The 18,853-nt window shown below is 40.4% G+C and overlaps 1 protein-coding gene across 1 annotated transcript; it reads right to left on the minus strand.

The window, feature by feature from the left end:
• Nucleotides 1-683: 683 nt before the first annotated feature.
• DHRS7 (dehydrogenase/reductase 7) lies at nt 684-18,574 on the minus strand. Its single transcript, XM_025443728.3, has 7 exons — nt 18,340-18,574; nt 12,107-12,259; nt 8,968-9,074; nt 8,302-8,541; nt 5,862-5,984; nt 4,389-4,604; nt 684-912 (listed from the first exon to the last, which is right to left on the minus strand). The coding sequence occupies exons 1-7, from the start codon at nt 18,470-18,472 to the stop codon at nt 865-867; spliced, it is 1,020 nt and encodes a 339-aa protein (XP_025299513.1). The 5' UTR covers nt 18,473-18,574; the 3' UTR covers nt 684-864.
• Between the last annotated feature and the right edge of the window lie 279 nt (nt 18,575-18,853).

An 18,853-nucleotide genomic window follows, 5' to 3' on the forward strand; every position in this document is an offset into this window, starting at 1 on the left:
TTTCTGTTGTACTTATGTATGTTTTCTACTGTAAAGGGGTAAACATTAAAGTAAAACTCATAATAAAAAAGTAAAATTAATAATAACTAAAGAGTTGCCAATGGAGTTTACCTGAGTTGAATTTAATCCTAGCTTTACCTTTTACTAGCTCTGTGACTTTGGGAAAGTAATACCTACTTGCTTTGAGCATCTCTTTCTTCCTCTATAAAGGTGGATAATACCACACATACCTTAGTGGGCTGTTAGGAATAAATGAATTATCTCATACAAAGCACCTCAACAGCAAACACCATAGGACAGATGTCTAATAATGGGTGCTATGAGCCCTACCCACTGCTTCAAATTATAGTCACTTGCACCTGTCAGCTGAGAGTGTAAGTACCTTAGAGGCAGGTCCACTTCAGCTACATCTTTATATCTGCTCATTATCCCACACTCTGTTTCATATAATAATCCATACATTTATGTCTAGTGGGTTGCTATAATTTTTTGGTTAGCATTTCTACTAACCTAGATTTTAAATATATATGCTGGAGCATTTCAAAATGCTTTTTGCTGGAGGGGAGATGGGTAGGGCATTTGAAATAGCACTGGGTGTTGTATGCAACTGATGAGTCACTAAACTCTACCTCTGAAACTAATGAAACAAGTACCAAAGAAAGAAAAACCATTTTATTCAAGAATGCAGCATGTGTTAATATCTTTATTGCAAGATTCGTGGCAAGCTTTTATTTATTAATTATTACATGTTGAAAGGAAAGCTTTATCTACTGAAAAATAAAATCCGAAGTTAATTTTCAGTGTATAAGAAGATTGCAGTTTTCATTTCTCCCTCCAGCGGTCTAAAAAAATGCAAGCACTCCTTCAATCATGTTTTGTCTTCCAGGTTTTAAAGTAAGAGATATCTGCATCCTATAACAAAGTGACAGAACATGAATCAACTCCTCATATTTACCTCATATTTACTAGTTTTTTTTTTTTATTTCCTTCCTTCTGTTCCTTCTGTTTTTAGGAGCTATATCATTATGATTCACTGTTAAGAATCCTTTTAAAACCTGGGCAAATGCTCAAATTAGAATAAAAGTCATAGCCAGAATTCTAGATCTACAGAAAAATATCTCTGTAGGGCTTAGTATTATTACATCCTCTATCAGGTATAAATATCATTGGCATCTGCTCATGCCACTTCTTAAATGCTGCAACATCTTATTATTATTCTGGACCAACATGTCTTTCATACCTATAATAAATACAAAGAATTGGGGCGTCTGGGTAGTTTACATAGTTAAGCCTCCAACTCTTGATTTCAGCTCAAGTTATGATATCGGGGTCGTGAGATCAAGCCCTGCATTGGGACTCCACACTCAGCATGGAGTCAGCTTGAGATCCTCTCCCTCTGCCCCTCCCCCACTGCTCACACTTGTGCATGTGCATTCTCTCTCTCAAAAAAAAAAATTGATCTTTAAAAAAGAAAACTAGGGATCCCTGGGTGGCGCAGCGGTTTGGCACCTGCCTTTGGCCCAGGGCGCGATCCTGGAGACCCGGGATCGAATCCCACATCAGGCTCCCGGTGCATGGAGCCTGCTTCTCCCTCTGCCTATGTCTCTGCCTCTCTCTCTCTCTCTCTCTCTCTGTGTGACTATCATAAATAAATAAAAATTAAAAAAAAAAGAAAACTAAATAAATACAAAGAATTGGTCAGGGTATTTAGAATTAAGTATCTGACAGACCACTCTAAAATGATTTATGAATTTCTAGTACATTGCTTAACAGAGTAAACCAAGGCAACTCAATAATCCTTAAAACATGACATTTCATTTGGGAAGATATGCATTTACCACTTCTAACAATTTGCACTAAGATAAAAAAAATAACACAATTCAGTGCAGTTATTGTTCTTGATCCTGAAAAATGATATACACTCATAAAAACAAAGTTCCAGACATAATGTTCCTACTCTAAACAGAAATTCAAGTATTATCAACAAGTACATTTAGCTTTATTGGCATTACCTTAATATAGATGCCTTATAGGCAATTTTCAAAAAGGAGATAGATATATGAGGGATCCCTGGGTGGCTCAGCAGTTAAGCGCCTGCCTTCGGCCCAGGGTTTGATCCTGGAGTCCTGGGATCGAGTCCCACCTCGGGGTCCCTGCATGGAGCCTGCTTCTCCTTCTGCCTGTGTCTCTGCCTCTCTGTGTGTGTGTGTCTCATAGATAGATAAAATATTTTAAAAAGTTCTTTAATAAACAAATGAGATATATATATATATCTATTGCATATATACATGCAATACAAAATAATGGGTGGGAAAAAAGGGAAGAGAAAACTGAGTACAAAAGGAACAATTTTTTTTTTAAGTTCATATGGAGTGTAAAAAATGAGGTATTTTATCTCAGAAATGTTCTTGGGACATGAAAGGATGCCTCGTCTATAATCATTAAAAAAGTGATTAGCAATAAGACCATTCAATAAGCAGGGGCACCTGGGTGGCTTGGTCAGTTAAGCACCTGCTTTCGGCTCAGGTCATGATCCTGGGGTCCTGGGATTGAGCCCCACCCCATGTTGGGTTCCTTGAGCAGCAGAAACTGCTTCTCCCTCTCCCTCTGCTTCTGCCCCGCCCCTCTGCTTCTGCTGTCTCTCTTAAATAAATAAAATCTTTTAAAAAGAAAAGACCATGTAATAAGCAATATATTAAAGTTGGTGTTAAGAAGAGAAAGGCCATCATTTTAGCAAAGACTAGACATAATCAAATGCTTGATTTACTGAGTAATATTTACATTTTACAGTTAGATGATCTGTACACCAAACAAAATAATGTTACTGTGGACATTCCAAATAGCACAATTGATACTGTAGTACCAAAACTCTAGCCCTGGTCCCCTCTTCCTTCAAAAACAATCACTTCTATAATGTATTCTTTCTTCACCCTATTGCTTAACTCTGTGATCTTTACTATTAGCTAAATATCCTACTACCATCAAAAGAAAAGCATTAAGGGCTAGTTCCTAACATAATGTTCCAAGATATGTTTTAAGTGCTTTCCATAAACTAACTCACTTAATCCCCATGACAATCCTATGACTAAGTGCATCATTTTGTAGATGGGACGGAAGATTGACTTACAGGAAAGAACCTGCCTGAGACTGAGGGATGAGGTCATAGGATAGAGCTGGGATTTCATTGCAGGGAGCCTGGTAGGAGGCTCCATGCTCTTAACCAGGATGCTATGTCACCTCCCCAGTATGGAGGCCTTTCTTTCTCAACTCTTATCCATCAATGGGCACAATATCACTATATCAGCTGTCCTCTGACTTTAAAATTCACATGTAAATCTTTGCTGAAGCTCTACCTTTGGAGCCATCCCACATTTCTATATCCCAACATTACCAAAACACTTATAAACGGCCCACATTACACCTTGGTAGAAATGGATAGCCCCCTTCATGATTTTTTTCAAGCTCTGGACTTGTTAGTGTATCATGGAAGTTTTATAATCTTTAAGTCTCTTTAAGTATTTTAGTTTGTTTTTGCTTTTTTCATGGATTCATGTTCACTGTCCTGCAAAAACTGGTAACAAATTAAGTGCCTAACAATTTGTGGATTGTTTAAATATTGGTAGGTTATATAATGATACATGTGGTATGCTCCCACTGAATAATTCTCTTTATGTATCGATCCCTGCTACCTTATTTCTAGTAGTCATTGAAAAAATACTTTAACAATAAAAACTATCCACAGAAATGGGCTTTCTTTGCATAATTGTATCCATAATTTTTAACCTAACCCATTACATTTTCTGTGCTCTTTATACATTAAACTCCTGTGATGGTCACAATTTTCTGAGAAATAGTTCAAAACATTCCTCACTTTTCTGTAAGAATGAGTGCCTAAAGAATGAATAATCACTATATTTTTTTCAGACACGGACATTTTGGTACATCTCATAGGTACACAGTGCTTCCAGAATGAGGCCAAAGGAAGCAGCACTATACAGAGAGAGTGCATGAGTGTTAAGAGTGCTTTGAGAGAATTAAGTACAGAGCTAAGGTACATGTCCTGGGGAGAAATTGGGAGGGGATGCCAGGTAGCAACCCAAGGAGATGATATGAGGTAGGAACTTGTGGTGAAGAACAGGAGCAAAAGAGTATTCTGACACATACACCAATCAGTCAGGAAGTGTTGAAGATAAAATGGCAATGTATGACTTTTTACCTTGTAGAAACTTCTTTCTCCAAGACCAGTAGTAATTTATAGTAAACCAACAGATCTGCATGGGGGACACAATTCTTACATCATGGTGGAGGGTTACTAAAAAGTTTTCAAGCACTAGAAAATGCCATACTTTACTACAAGACTGATTAAGAATTGTATAAATTGGTCTTACCAAACCATTCTTAAAGTTCTCAATTCTTTTCTTCCCTAATATGTTGGTTAGCCACCAAGCCCAGGTTGGCATATATTGCCACAAATATACCACCAACAAAAAAGGGTGATCCGCAATCCAAACTTCTTTCAAATCATTGGCCATGCTGATTAACATCAGCCGCACACAACGACTGGTCGCCATCTTGTGGGACTGGACTGTATCAATGCCTACAGACTAAGAAAATGTTAAAAAAAAAAAAAAAAAGTGAATGCTGAGTATTTTAACCAAGATATTTCATAGAACTTTTAAGCTAGAAAGGATGCATAGGTCATTTAGTGACTTTTTCATTGGGACCTCATTCCCCTTCGTAGCCCCACAGGTACTAATGAGTGTCTGTCTATAAGCTATTTGTAAAATTTCAAAAAGCTAAGAGAAATCATACACTTACCAGATAAGATTGTACAGGCTAAATAAAAGATGAAGGTTCTTTGCTTTTACTTAGATTGCCTTTAATGTATTTACTGATAATTATATGTCATTTTGGCAATGAAAGTTTTTAAACAAATTATTAATATATTTAGCAAGTGAAATTCTATAAAACATGGAGTTCATAGGGATAAAAATGGAGGAAGAAGATAAAAGCAGTTTCTGGTAGTGAACAAATCTGGTACTGCTCATCTAGTTAACCCACCACCACTCTACGAATACATAAACTGAGGCCAGGAAGTTAGTGACTCTTCTATGCTCACACAGATCATTAGCAGTAACCAGGTCTACATTCCAAGTCACTTGATTCCTAGAATAGCATGCTCATTCTATTTTACCTTAGAGCCTCACAGAAAATGTGAAAATATAAATTTGTAAACTTTTACATAGAATCATAAATCGATCTACATCTCAGTAGAAAGTGATCTTTATGAAGAAGAAAGAAAATTTCATGATCTTTAGTGGGATTTTGTATTATTGAGTGATACTGGATTCTTCAGAAGACATTTGTCATCTACTGGGGAACTCACTATGCGTAATCCATGAGCCAAGGGAAACACAGGCTTGTGGTTGGTTGGTACAGGTGAAGCTAACCTAAAATTATCACAATTCACCAAGGCTTTTTCACTTTTAGCCCCTCTTTGAAATTCCAGTAAGATTTGATGTATTAAAATTCAGCCACATAGAACCTTTCAATGTTGCTATAACTTGTGAATTGATAGAAACTGGGTTTTAAAAATACTGACAGCCCACATAATAGTGGATTACTTCTAAGCAGTATCTTATCAATTTCTTTAGCCTTTATTAAAACTGAATGCCAAAGCACCATCAGCTAACCTTAACAGTGTTCCTAATGCCATGAGTTAAGTTTTGTAAACAATTCATAATGTGATAACATGTTAGTCTAACATGTTAGAAAAAATTCTAAGCCCTGAGACAGAGTGGTATAATACAAATAGATAACTAATAAAGCATCCAAATTATTCTCCAGCTAGACATTTTTACCTTTGTTACTTCTTCAGTTAGGGAGTTCTTCACAATATTTGATTGCACAGGTCCTGGGCAGATGTTAGAAATTACTATACCTGGGTACTCAGCAAGTTCAACCCGGAGGCAATTAAAAAAACCCTAAGAGGCCAAAAAAAAAAGGGGCAACAAATAAAATTAAATATACATATCTCATGTTTGCTATTAGCATGGAATTACTTTTCTTCAACTTTTTATGAGGGACAATAGTGGCCCATTATCAAAATATGTTTTGAAATGCCAAGTAAAGGACAAAGTAATATAACTCGGCAAGCTCATTAAACGTTTTTAACTGTAATACTGGAGGAATCTAGAACAGGCATCCTTAGGTGTCATCATCTTCTGGTATGAATAGTTCACCCCTTTGACAGTGGTGGCTCATAACATCAGTGATTTTTTTTTATGGTAGGTGCTAGACAAGTGAAAAACTAACCCTGGAGATTTTTCAGACACACCTTCTTCACACCAGTCCCCAGCTCCCCATTCCAAAGGTGCATGTTCTCCTTTAAGAATCACTGAGGTTGGGCTTCTTTTATCCCTCAAAGTGGTCTACAGTGCCAATGTTGGCACCAGAGGGAGCGAGAGGGGTTAGTAATACTTAACAGAAATTATTAGGAAGGATTTAACTTTTTCTATTTCTATTACTATTTTAATGGACAATTCATTTCAGCAAAATTTTTAGGGTTAGCAAGAGAGTACATGGCTGGTTAAAAATGTAATATGACTGCTTAACTTGATGGCTTTTGTAAAAACAAGCCAGACCCTCTAGACTTAAAGATACTGGCCATTTCAAGACCAACTAGGGAGTAAACATCTACTTCCCCTCGTCTCTTTTTCCTAAATTAGGAAATGTTCAAAGACTACATTTGTATAAGCTGAGTTAACTATTGAAAAGCCTAAACAGCTAACGCAGAGTGTGTTCATTTATGGTAACATTAAACAGTTACCAGCTCTTAATGCTGACCACTAACGAACAGACTGTAAGGGTTCACACTGTCAGACAGACTTATAAAGCACCTGACCCAGATGGACAGGAAAAAAGGCTTTGTAAATTCAGGAATTCCCCTACCCTTAACTTTTTGCCTTTCTATAACAAAAGAGGAGACAGGACACCATGAACACAAATCCTTCAGATGCTAATACATCTCCTTGTTTGAAGTCACAACTGGTATAGGGTGTGAACTTTCTAATGATAAACAAATTGACTCTACAGCTTATCAGGAATCAGGGTAGGAAACTGTTCTTCAAAAAAGTGCCTCCTGGTGCCAGTGTTCAGCTACTGGCTTAAGGAACTAGAGTCTCAACCTGCTACATTGTATCAGAGGATCAAATCCAGTAATAAAACAGTGAGTCCTGGAAGCCAGGCCAGACAATGCAGTTGTGTTTTATTGAAAGCACTGTGCATGTCAATGAGAAACTTGGCTGCCTTCCCTTATCTGCCTACCTGAGACTTGCCCAGTTGTTTTGCAGGAAGTGACTACTACCCCATTACCAAATATGGGGAAATCATTAGGGTAGCATCCTGCTTCACCAGTTTGCAACTGTTTGCTCTCCACAGCAGAAACAGGGTACCCTAAAGAACCAAAGTTTCAGATCTTCATGAAAGTGTGATGACCATTCAGATGTTGCATCTCATTATTCCAACAGTGAAACATTCTACTTACATTGACCCTCAACAGCATTAATTATAAATTATGTGTCTTGGCTTTAGGCTCTAATTTGTTCCATGTTACAATTTAATACCTCTTCATATCCACTCTTAAGCCAGCATTAAAACTGCATTTGCTTCCAATATTTACATCTAGTAAGTTATGCAACCCAAATCAAGATTTTCTCCTAGCCTCTGCTTTGACTAGATTTTCTTCTTTCAGTGAAGCCTTGGTCAATAGAGTCAAGCCCAGTCCCAGTAGGGATATAAAACCTAGGGCTAATCATCCCATGGGGAGCTCCTATTTCGTGTGTGTGTGTGTGTGTGTGTGTGTGTGTGTGTGTGTGTAGTCACAGAAACAGGAAGGACAAGTACATCCTCAAGTGTGTGCGGAAGAAACGAGGGGTAGATCCCAAATTTGCCATGAAAATGTGGTAGACGTGAGGATATGGGTGACAGGTTGACTAGACTATACATTTCTTGAGGGTGGGGACAGTTTCTTATCTTTATATCCCCAGGATCTGTGGCAGTGCAAGGGCATGGCAGAAATGTAGACAGATACTCAATACATGTTTGCTGAATTCAGAAGAGGCATGTGAGATTTAAGTCTTTTAGCATCTTCTGGGGATGTCCTCACCAAAGGTCTCCTTGGGTCTCTCTTGCTGTCTCCCTACATCACTGCCCAATTCCAATGACCTCTTGCATTGATGGCATATCTCCCATATGCCTATTTAGATCAGTACCATCAGAGTTGAGTTTGAGCAGCCTTACCCGAAGAGCATGTTTGCTGGCACAATATCCACTAGAGAGGGGTGCAGATATGATACCCAGGAGGCTATTCACAGTAACAATCTTTCCTTGCTTCCTCTCGATCATGTGAGGCAGAACACACATTGTCAAGGACACCGTCCCTAAGTAGTTAAGCTCCATTAGCTCCTTGAACACATCCAGGTTGGTGTCCACACACAAAGAACGCTGGGATTGTCCACCATTGTTGACCAGAATGTCGATCTAGTTAAATAAAATCAGAAAAAGGGGCATTTTGAGGATGACCTGTAAATGGAATGATGGAATTCTTAGGGATGGCTGGTGGTATCATTAACTTAGAAAATCAACGGAATGGTGAATTTCCAGAAGTCAGCAATAAAGAGATAAAATAAAAACCAGAATTCATCTATGGAATTATTAAATGTCATAAAAATGAAAGGCAGAGTGAATTTTTACCTTCTTGTGTTCTATATCAAGGAATTAGCACTTGTTAAGGTATGGAAAGTACTAATTGCATAAAGACAAAGACTTAGAGTGTAAGAGACTCACGGGCACTGATCTCACTAGTGGACCCATTTACCTCAAGCCCTTTCAATGATAGAACAAAGACAGGAATCTCTGTTGTTGCTATATCAAAGCAAGACTTATCAATTCAAAATAGCTCCTTACTTTACCAAACTCCTGGAGTACCGCTTTGGTAGCGGCTTCATGGGAACTTCTGTCGGTCAGGTCAAGCGGTAAAACGAATATATCTTTTTCTTTTAAAATGCCATTCTCTAAATAAAAACATTTAAAAATTAGTGTAGAAGTCATGAGATAGTTCAATCAAGCTTCTTTCTACTTGAATTCAGTTTAATACCCGCTCTTACAACTGGACTTGGCAACGAACTCATTTTTGGGTGGCCCTGTAGAAGAATTTCTCTCAGTGCCCAAGAGGACTGGTGGTAATAAGAAAACATCTTATCAGACAAAAAGCTGGCTGGGTACACAGGAAGTAGAATGGCTCTCTTCAATTGGAATATATATAGTCTAACACTGGAACAGACTCTAGAAGAAATCAAGATTATGCTACAAGCTAAAAAAATTTTTTAGAGCTATTTCTTCAAGTACAGAGGTATATTTGTCTTATGATAGGTTCACAGAGTATAGCTGCTCTTTAATACAAATTGAAAAATAAAAACCATTTATGTTTTATACTCGTAAGGCATTCAGAATTCCCCAGTCACATGACACACAGAATCTTCCTTCCAGAGAAAAGGATTCCAGGAAGCAAACAAGGAACAGGACACAATGCTGAAATTCCCAATCAAGATAGATGTTGAGGTACACCTGTGTAGCTCAGTGGTTGAGCATCTGCCTTCAGCTCAGGGCGTGTTCCCAGGTCCAGGGATGGAGTCCCGCATCGGGTTCCCTGCGAGGAACTTGCTTCTCCCTCTGCCTATGTCTCTGCCTCTCTTTCTGTGTCTCTCATGAATAAATAAATAAAATTCTTTAAAAAAAAAGAAACATGTTGACCTATACTGGCCCTTTCTATTACAGTTCATCAGAAGAATAAGACTCTAACTTCAAAATACAACTAGAATGCCAATAAGGAAAATAAGCCAGTAGGGAAAACATAAGAGGTAGAAAGGTTTTATGGGCAAAGTGTAAACTGTGAAACATGACCTGTTTTAAAAGAAATGGAAATGTTTGCACCAATGATCAGACAGAAAAAAAGGAAAATAATCAGCCAAGAAATGCTGACATGGTGCTTTTCTGCCAGTATAGGACTTGCAAACTCTCAACAGCTGGAGGAACAACCACCATAAGAAGTGTTCCAGTGCAAAACACAAGAGGCCTCTTAAGGCAACGTGTCTCAAGAGGCCTCTTTCACGACAGTTGCCTTCAGAGGCCTTGTGGCCTTGGCTACTGACTCTCTTTTTTGGGTGGTTAACATCATCAGCAGCAAACTAAAACAAAGATGCTAAAGGAATGACAAGTAGAGAGATGACAAAAAAAAAAAAAAATGGTCTGCTTGAAAATTCAAAATTATCTAATTTTAGGTACTAAATGTCCCATGAGACATTTTATTTTATTACTTGAGACTGCTTTCAAGTGAACATAACTATACCAAACTCAAACCAAAAAATAAATAAAAATGAACATTGTTGCTCTATATTCTGTGAATGCGAATATTATCTCAAGCTGCATCTTAAGACCTAATTTAATGCCTGTTCTTTCATTTTTTGTTCTTTCATTTTGATAAAAATCTTATAGTATCCCATATGACTTTAATATCTGACATTTTATCAAAACGAAGGATCCTTTCTAATTAAGCTTCTATGATTACATACATGTATGCCATACATAAGAACCAAACTGTTCTTTAAGACAAAAAAATGTAAGATATGTGGTCACTGAAAACCCACCAGCATTTGAGAGAATTGGTGGTCACTCCCTAATACCAAGAGTCAGTGCAAAAGAAACGTAGAAAGGCACACATGAATCAATGGAACAGAACAGAAAAAAATCCAGAAATAAACCCATAATTATACAGGCAATTAATCTTTGACAAAGCAGGAAAGAATATCCAATAGGAAAAAGGCAGTCTCTTCAACAATGGTGTTGGGAAAACTAGACCACCACATGCAAAAGAATGAAATCTGGACCATTTTCTTACACCATACCCAAAAATAAATTTAAAATGGATAAAACACCTAAATGTGAGACAGGAAATCATCAAAATCCTAGAAGGGAGGGGTGCGTGGGTGGCTGACTCCTGATCTCAGCTGAGGTCTTGCTCTCAGGGTCGCTTGAGGTCAAGCCTCAAGGTGGGCTCCAGGCTGGGTGGGCTCCGGGCTGGGTGTGCAGCCTACTTAAAAAAAAAAAAAAAAAAAAAATCCTAGAAGAGAACACAGGCAGTAACTTCCTTGACATTAGCTGTAGCAACTTTTTCCTAGCTATGTCTCCAGAGGCAAGGAAACAAAAGCTATTGGGACTACACCAAAATAAAAATCTTCTGCACAGCCAAGGAAACAATCAACAAAACTAAAAGGCAACCTCTGGAATGGGAGAAGATATTTCCAAATGACATATCCAGTAAAAAGCTAGTATCCAAAATATATATTGGATACTTACAAAAACAACCCCCAAAAAACAAAGAACCCAACTAAAGAAATGGGAAGAATCTGCAACGATGTGGATGGAATAGAGTTAATATTATGCTAAGTGATGTAAGCCATTCAGAGAAAAACAAATACCACATGGTTTCACTCATATGTGGAATTTCAGAAACAAAACAATTTTGTATATGTGCTGCCAAAGCAAGCTCTGAAAAACAAAACAAACAAGTATAGGGAAAAAAGAGAGAGAGAGAGAAGCAAACCAAGAAGTGGACTCTTAAGTACAGAGAACAAACTGATGGTGGCCCGAGGGGAGGTGGCTGGGTGATGGGGGGTATAGGTGATGGGGATTAAGGAAGGCACTTGTGATGAGCACTGGGTGTTGTTTGGAAGTGTTGAATGTCTACATTGTACACTCGAAACTAATACAACATTGTATGTAAACTAAATGGAATTAAAACTAAAACTTAAAAAACAAAACAAAGAAAAGTAGAAAGGTGTCAGAAAAAGAGAAGAAAAAGGCCAGGGCAGTTAATGAGAGGATGCCCAAAGGAAGAGGATTTGGATCTGAGCATTTGAAGCATTTGGAACCAGAGTGGATTGCCCAGGAAAATCCCACTCTTTCCTCTAAAATTCTCAAAATTGTATTTGAATTTGGATTCTGGTTTATTTCTAGGAAGCATTGCTGCCATTTTAGATTTACTCACCAAGGCACCTTCTCTTCACCCTTTCCAGCTCCTGCACTCTTCTGGCTGACAGCACAAGGGAGACTCCTAGTTTAGACAGCTGGTAAACCAGCTCCTCACCAATCCCACTCGATGCTCCAGTCACCCATATCACCATATCAGTCAGCTCCCATTCTAGTGAGAAACAAGTATGGAGTAAAGGCAGAAAATAAGTTATGGATTATACCTATAAATAAAAGATTACCAAAAAGATAGTCTTAAACACTACCACTAAATATGAACACATAATGTGTGGAGTTTTTAATTTTTAATATCCTATATTTTGGTCTTGATTCTGGTGATGATCTCACAGGTATACACTTACCTCAAACTAACTGAGTTGTATACATTAAATATACAGTTTTTTAACATGCTAATCATACTTCAACAAAGTGACTTAAAAATGTTTTTAATTAAATATCCTCAGAAAGCACCTAACCTAATTTTTTTAAAAAGCGTGAATACAAATCTGACTAGTAACAGTTATCAACACATTACCTTGGATATTCCACTCTTGGGTGCATTTTCCAGACTTTATTTAGGGTGAGCCTTGTAAACTCGATGGTCTGACTCCAAGGGTCTATTTATCTATATATTCAACTAAGAAAGGTAAGACTAAGTGGACAAAAAGTCTGTCTGGACTCACCTTCTCACTTTCATTACCCATGATGAGGGATTCAGATAAGATGATCACTAAAGGTCCCATGACAGTTTTGAATTCTATTATTCTGATTTCTTGCAATGGAGGTATTGATGATGACTCTGAATATACCAAGTTCTACCGTACAGCACGGTGGAATCATTCTGGATTTTTGCTTTCCCCATTTGCCAATCGTATCTGATACCTATCAAGTGAAGGCCATTTTGTAAAAGTGCTCCCCAAATGCCTGAGCTTCCATCTTGGAAAATAACTGCTCACCCAAGATGAAATGCACACGATAGAGAAATGAAATGCTATTCTCTGCCTGCCCAATTATGTTATTGTTAAAGACTGTAAAAAATGTTACAGCACTCAAGCAATGAGTGGTGGTTTATTCTCCTTTTCTCCAATGAAAAACTTAACTTGCATTGTAGGACAGGATAACCACTGTCTATCTGAATTCCTAGAGAGTCATTGTGGTACAACACTCCTGTGTACTTTCTTTATTAAAATATGTGTTATCAAAAACAGCAAGCTATCTGGATGGCTCAGTCGGTTAAGCATTGGACTTCGCATGATTTCAGCATCCTGGGATCAAGCCCCATATCCGTCTCCCTTCTCAATGGGGAATGAGTTTGTCCCTCTGCCTCTGCCCCCATCCCCCGCTCATGCTCTCTTTCTTTCTCAAATATCTTTGCAAAAAACAATAAACAAGGCATCACTTAACCACACAGACTTCTGATTTTAGATCATAAAAATTAAAATTGGGAAATCAGTTTATTCTTTTAGTCAAATCTAAAACCTAACTGTCAGGTTAACAGTATAAGCTCTGGAGATGGCCAGGGTTCAAATTTTGGCTCTGTCACCCAGAACAATGAAATGCCTCCATGAGAAAACTTGGTTCCTTAATTTTCCACTGGATAAATAATAAAACCTCCCTCATAGCACTGTTGAGAAAAAATGAGTTAAAATAAGTCTCCAGAGCAGTGTCTGATACATATTCAGTGCCTAATGAAATATCAACTAATTATTGCTAAACTGTTTAACAAATAGACTTTTTAGCAGCAAAACATAAAATATTCATGCAATAACGTATGTATTCTCATGTGTTCAGCCAGGGGCAATGGGGTTACTAACTATAATGGCTTAATATATTTCCATGACTTCTATGTGCTTAAACACATTACCTTATTAAAACCTTCACAAGAAACTTATGAAATAAGAATTCTCTTAATTTTGTAAAAAAGGAAACTGAGGATCATAGACATGAATTTGCCCCACTAGACTGCATACTCCCTTAAGGCTGGGACCCTGTCTGCCTTATTCACTGTTCAGGGCCTAGCACAGAGCCTGGAATATATTAAGAACTCCATCAGTAACTGTTGAGTATTTTTTTTAAGATTTTATTTATTTATTCATAGATACACAGAGAGAGAGAGAGAGGCAGAGACACAGGCAGAGGGAGAAGTAGGCTCCATGCAGGGAGCCTGACGTGGGACTCGATCCAGGGTCTCCAGGATCAGCCCTGGGCTGCAGGCGACGCTAAACCGCTGCGCCACCGGGGATACCCGGTAACTGTTGAGTAAACACCCAACAACCCTAGCAGGGCTGGGATATAAGCCCAAGTACATCTAGTTCCAAAGCCCACACTCTGACCACTAGCCCATGGTGTCCACATTTTAATATGATCAATATTTTAAAGCCCAACTGTTTCTTAGCCATTCAAGAAAATACACCTTGCCTTCAGAAAAGAAGTTTCATGTAAAGATCTGAACTAAAGTTGGAAACATCCCAAATAGCCTATGTCTAGGCTACAACGTGCTTTTATGGAAATGCACAACAGAGGACTCCATCGGGAATAGCAGAATGTATATTCAGATAATCATGTATTCACTCACTGAAGACTCCTTGTTCCAAAATTCTGTAATACCCAAGACTACAGAGTAAATATTGTTAACTACTCATTAACCAGCATAAAATTAATAAAAATTTCTTCACGTTTACACTACTAAGCAAATATTACTTAAAACCAATGATGAAAACCCCCCAGGCTCATGCAGACCTTAGGTCACCTGTAGTTCTGGCCCCCTTCTTCCCACCCTGAAGAAGAAAACTTGTATTTAGCATCAATTTTTGTTTACCACTTCCATAGAATCTAGCAGACATAATGGCTCCCCTACAGAGTCTCTGAAAGCAGATTCTCAGAGTTGGAAAGAAAACTTCAGGAGAGTTCAACCCCAACCCAGTTTGAGAATTTTCTCCTCAAGCTATTGACTAATGTCTACTTAATTCCTTCACAGGATGAGGAAGCTAGTTATCTCCAAAGCACCCCCTCCTTTTCTGGAGGAGTCTCATCCTTCAAGGGGTCAAGGATTCTTTCTTTCTTTTTTTTTTTTTATAAGATTTATTTATTTATTTATCCATGATAGACATAAAGAGAGAGTGAGAGAGAGAGAGGCAGAGACACAGGAGGAGGGAGAAGCAGGCTCCAAGCCGGGAGCCCCGGGAGCCCGATGTGGGACTCGATCCCGAGGCCCCAGGATCATGCCCTGGGCCAAAGGCAGGCGCCAAACCGCCGACCACCCAGGGATCCCCAAGGATTCTTTCTTATACTGTGATATACCTTTAACTTCTCCTGCCCTGCGGCAGTTGGCAGCGGCTCTGCCTTGTGCCAACATTAAGAACACATCAGGCCTGACTGCACAAGACAATCCTTGGCGAATTTGAAGATGGCTTACGTGTCTTCCCTAAATTCTCTCTTCTCTTGCTTCTCGAAGGCTAAATAAACACTTCCAATGTCTGCGACCTTCCCTCAGAGGACCTGGCTTCAGGTTTCCCCACTCTTTGGCTCATATCCCTCTGCACAAACTCTAGTTGGTCAATATTCCTATTGAAGAGGAGTGGCCAGAAAGGATCCAGGATACCGTGGGGTCTCCACAATGGCTGGCTCAGTCACTGGGGCGTCCCAGGGTCCAGCACGGAGGCAGATACATACAAGCAGCTATTTAGAAGGCATCTGTTGTGCACTGCCATTTGTTGCTTCAGACATGACAAGCCTCCTAGGCTTGCCTAATCTTTCTTGGCAGTCATTTCACAGGTCACTCAGAGGGAGGCTATTGCCAACTAAAACCCAAGTTTTCCTCTGGCGCACTGCTGCTGGTGACATTCCCTGCTCTGGACTAGAGCCAGGGATCTTTCTGGAACTAGGAGCAGGATCTAAAATTAGTCACCCTTAAATTTTACCATGTGATATATATGCTTGGAAGATGGAGAATTTCTCTAGGTGGGAAATATTAGTTGCTTCTAGAGAGGCATATTTGGTGGCTGGGGGCAACTTTTCACCATATTATTTTTGTGTCATTAAATTTTGTAGCATGTGAATATATTATCTATTTTTTTAAGGTGACAAAAACAATAAACCTATGGAGAAGACAAGGAGAATTTGTTTATTTATTTAAAAAAATATATTTTGTACCTTAATAGAGTCTGCCCATCTTTCCAGTCTAAATTATTCTGAGAACCTGATGGGAACCTGAGTGCATCACCATGTGCCTTTAAACAATTTTTTTAAAGATTTTATTCATTCATGAGAGACACAGAGAGAGAGAGAGAGAGAGAGAGAGAGAGAGGCAGAGACACAGGCAGAGGGAGAAGCGGGCTCTATGCAGGGAGCCTGATACGAGACTTGGTCCTGGGTCTCCAGGATCACCCCCTAGGCCGAAGGCAGGGGCTAAACTGCTGAGCCACCCAGGGATCCCCTCCATGTGCCTTTAACTTTGTTTTATTATCACTCTCCCAAACCTCAGTAGTCTTTCTAAGCATTTTTGTTTCCAAAAAACTCCCCCATGAAATTTTATCACCAGATATACTATATATCTATTTATGTACTGTACATACATATATCTGTGCTTTATACATAAAAAAGAAGTTCAAGAAAGCTTATTCTTCAGTCAATGCAGGTTTGAGAATGACTAAATTTAAAAATTAAGTTAAAAGTTAAATTAAAATTTAAAAGCCATTACCATGTAATTTTATTATAGTATTTGCAGAATAACTTTTAATGTCATTTATCTACTTAGATAAATGATAACCTAATTAGATAAATGATAACCTATCAAATTAGTATGCAAATTAGCCTATTACATAAGTTCATAATAATAGCAATGTAATTAAATGTATCTTAAAATCCTTCAAAATTATTTTTCCAGCAAAACATTGAACAGATTAATGAATTTCTTAAAAATTAGTTTTAGTCAACTTTTAATTTTTGCTTAATAGGTGAAAACCTTAATATAACTAGTTGTTAGATATTCATTCGGACATCGTCAACATTCTTCCTCTTCACCACTTGACATAACTGATGGATCCAATGACTTTTGCAGAATTAAATTCTTTTAAAAAAGCTATTTTTAGGTAATCTCAAAGTCCAAGTTAACACAAAAGCGCTGGGGGTCAAATGTAAATATCCACAAAGCAGCCACAAGGCAGCCATCAGACAAGAGAAAGACCCATCAAGAGAAGGCCTGACAATCACAACCATCTATTTGCCATCGCTTTGTAGCCTTGACCTCGCATAGGTGCATTTCCCATGAACCCAATAATGGCAGCACTCCAGAGGTCGTTCCCAAGAAAATGCAACGAGAGAAATGAAACATTAAGGAATAAAATTTTGTCCAGTAGGGTTGGGCTAAAACACGGTACCATCTAAGATTTTATCTGATTCTCAAGAACCAGGTTTGACACCCTGAGGAGCCCTGTCTCTTCCCTTCCCTCCCAGGGCCTTTTTGAAAGCAGAGTCCATCTTCTGAACTGCTATCGCTTCCCAGTAAAGTTCCTCACATGCTTTTCGGGTCCAGGAAACGAAGTCCAGGGAAACCCCACTGCCCCTAGTCCTTAGGGATCCAAAGCCTGGTTTCCCTGTGTGGAAAGTAAGATTAATGATGCCTACTTTGTAAGAGTCTGTAAAGGCCAGAGGTCAGGTGTGCGAAGGGCGGAGCACATCGCTGTCGCACAGAGAATGTGTTTAGTGAACGACACCAAATTTTCACCAGGGTACAGGTGACAGTGGGATGGGCTGAACGCCCCTCAGCAGGCCAGTAATGACCTCACTGCACGCAAAATCCAGTTCCAACTGGGGTGATCCTTCTAGCCCTTGGCTAGTTAGGGGAGTCACTCCGGATTATCTCATTTTATTTCACAATTCAGGGAGAAGGAGCAAGTTCAGGAAGTAGAAAAACCGGGCTCGGGTTCTCGAAAGAAGGCTTGCCCGCAAAGTCCGGGGCCGGGCGCTGTTTCTCCAAGGGGGGCCGCCGGGGTGGGGGGGGGGAGCCGCCAGTCCCGAGGGCGTCCCGCCCAGCGCAGCGCCCCCTTCCTTGGGCCAGCGGGCGAGCCCTCGCCGACCCCGACGGGAGACCACGGGGCACGACCGCCAGCCACCTCGGCCCGGCTCCGTCCTCCCCACCCCCACCCCCGGCCGCCCCAGGCTGCAGGCTGCACGGCCCCCAGGGCTGCGGGGCGCGCGGGGGCGGCCGCACGGAGCCCGGCCTCCCGCTCCCGAGGCGCGGCCGGGCCTCACCTGGGCGTCGCCCCTGCCACTCGGCCCACAGCAGGGTCAGGTCGCCATCGGCGCGGACGAAGCGCAGCAGCTGCACCAGGAGCGCGAGCAGCGCGCCCAGCGCCAGCAGCCAGAGCAGCAGCTCCCAGCTCATCGCGGCCGCGCGCGCCCGGCTCGCCGGGGAGGACTGGCCGCCTCGGAGCCGCCGCAGCTCGCGGCAGTCGGCGCGGCCGCCTCCCCGGGCCGAGAGCCGCGCGCCCCGGGCCCCGCCCAGAGAGTGGCAGGAGGAGGGGCGGCCCGGGCTGGGCGGGGAGTGTGGGCGAGGCCCGCGCCGCCGAACCCCGCGAGAGGGGCGCGCCGGCCCGCGTCCGCGCCTGGCCTAGGGCGGCAGGAGGGACCCGAGGCGTGGACGGCTCTGAGGCTGCGCGCCACCTGCTGCCAGGACACCGGCCACAAGGCTGTGAGATAAGAACGATCCTCTAACAGTTGCTTTGACGGCCTGTAGTTTCAAGGTTGGGGTTGTGTCAAAAGGAAG

Source organism: Canis lupus, chromosome 8 (genome assembly GCF_003254725.2).
Source record: "Canis lupus dingo isolate Sandy chromosome 8, ASM325472v2, whole genome shotgun sequence".
Classification (NCBI taxonomy): domain Eukaryota; kingdom Metazoa; phylum Chordata; class Mammalia; order Carnivora; family Canidae; genus Canis; species Canis lupus.

Bases quoted from the DNA above. Each gene is read 5' to 3' on its own strand.
- DHRS7 (XM_025443728.3), bottom strand. From the start codon at position 18,472: ATGAGCTGGGAGCTGCTGCTCTGGCTGCTGGCGCTGGGCGCGCTGCTC. The intron at 5,985-8,301 runs GTAAGGCTGCTC...TTGGCCTCTTAG, and splicing joins CCAGCAAACATGCTCTTCGG to GGTTTTTTTAATTGCCTCCG. The intron at 4,605-5,861 runs GTAAAAATGTCT...ACATTTTCTTAG, and splicing joins TAACTGAAGAAGTAACAAAG to TCTGTAGGCATTGATACAGT.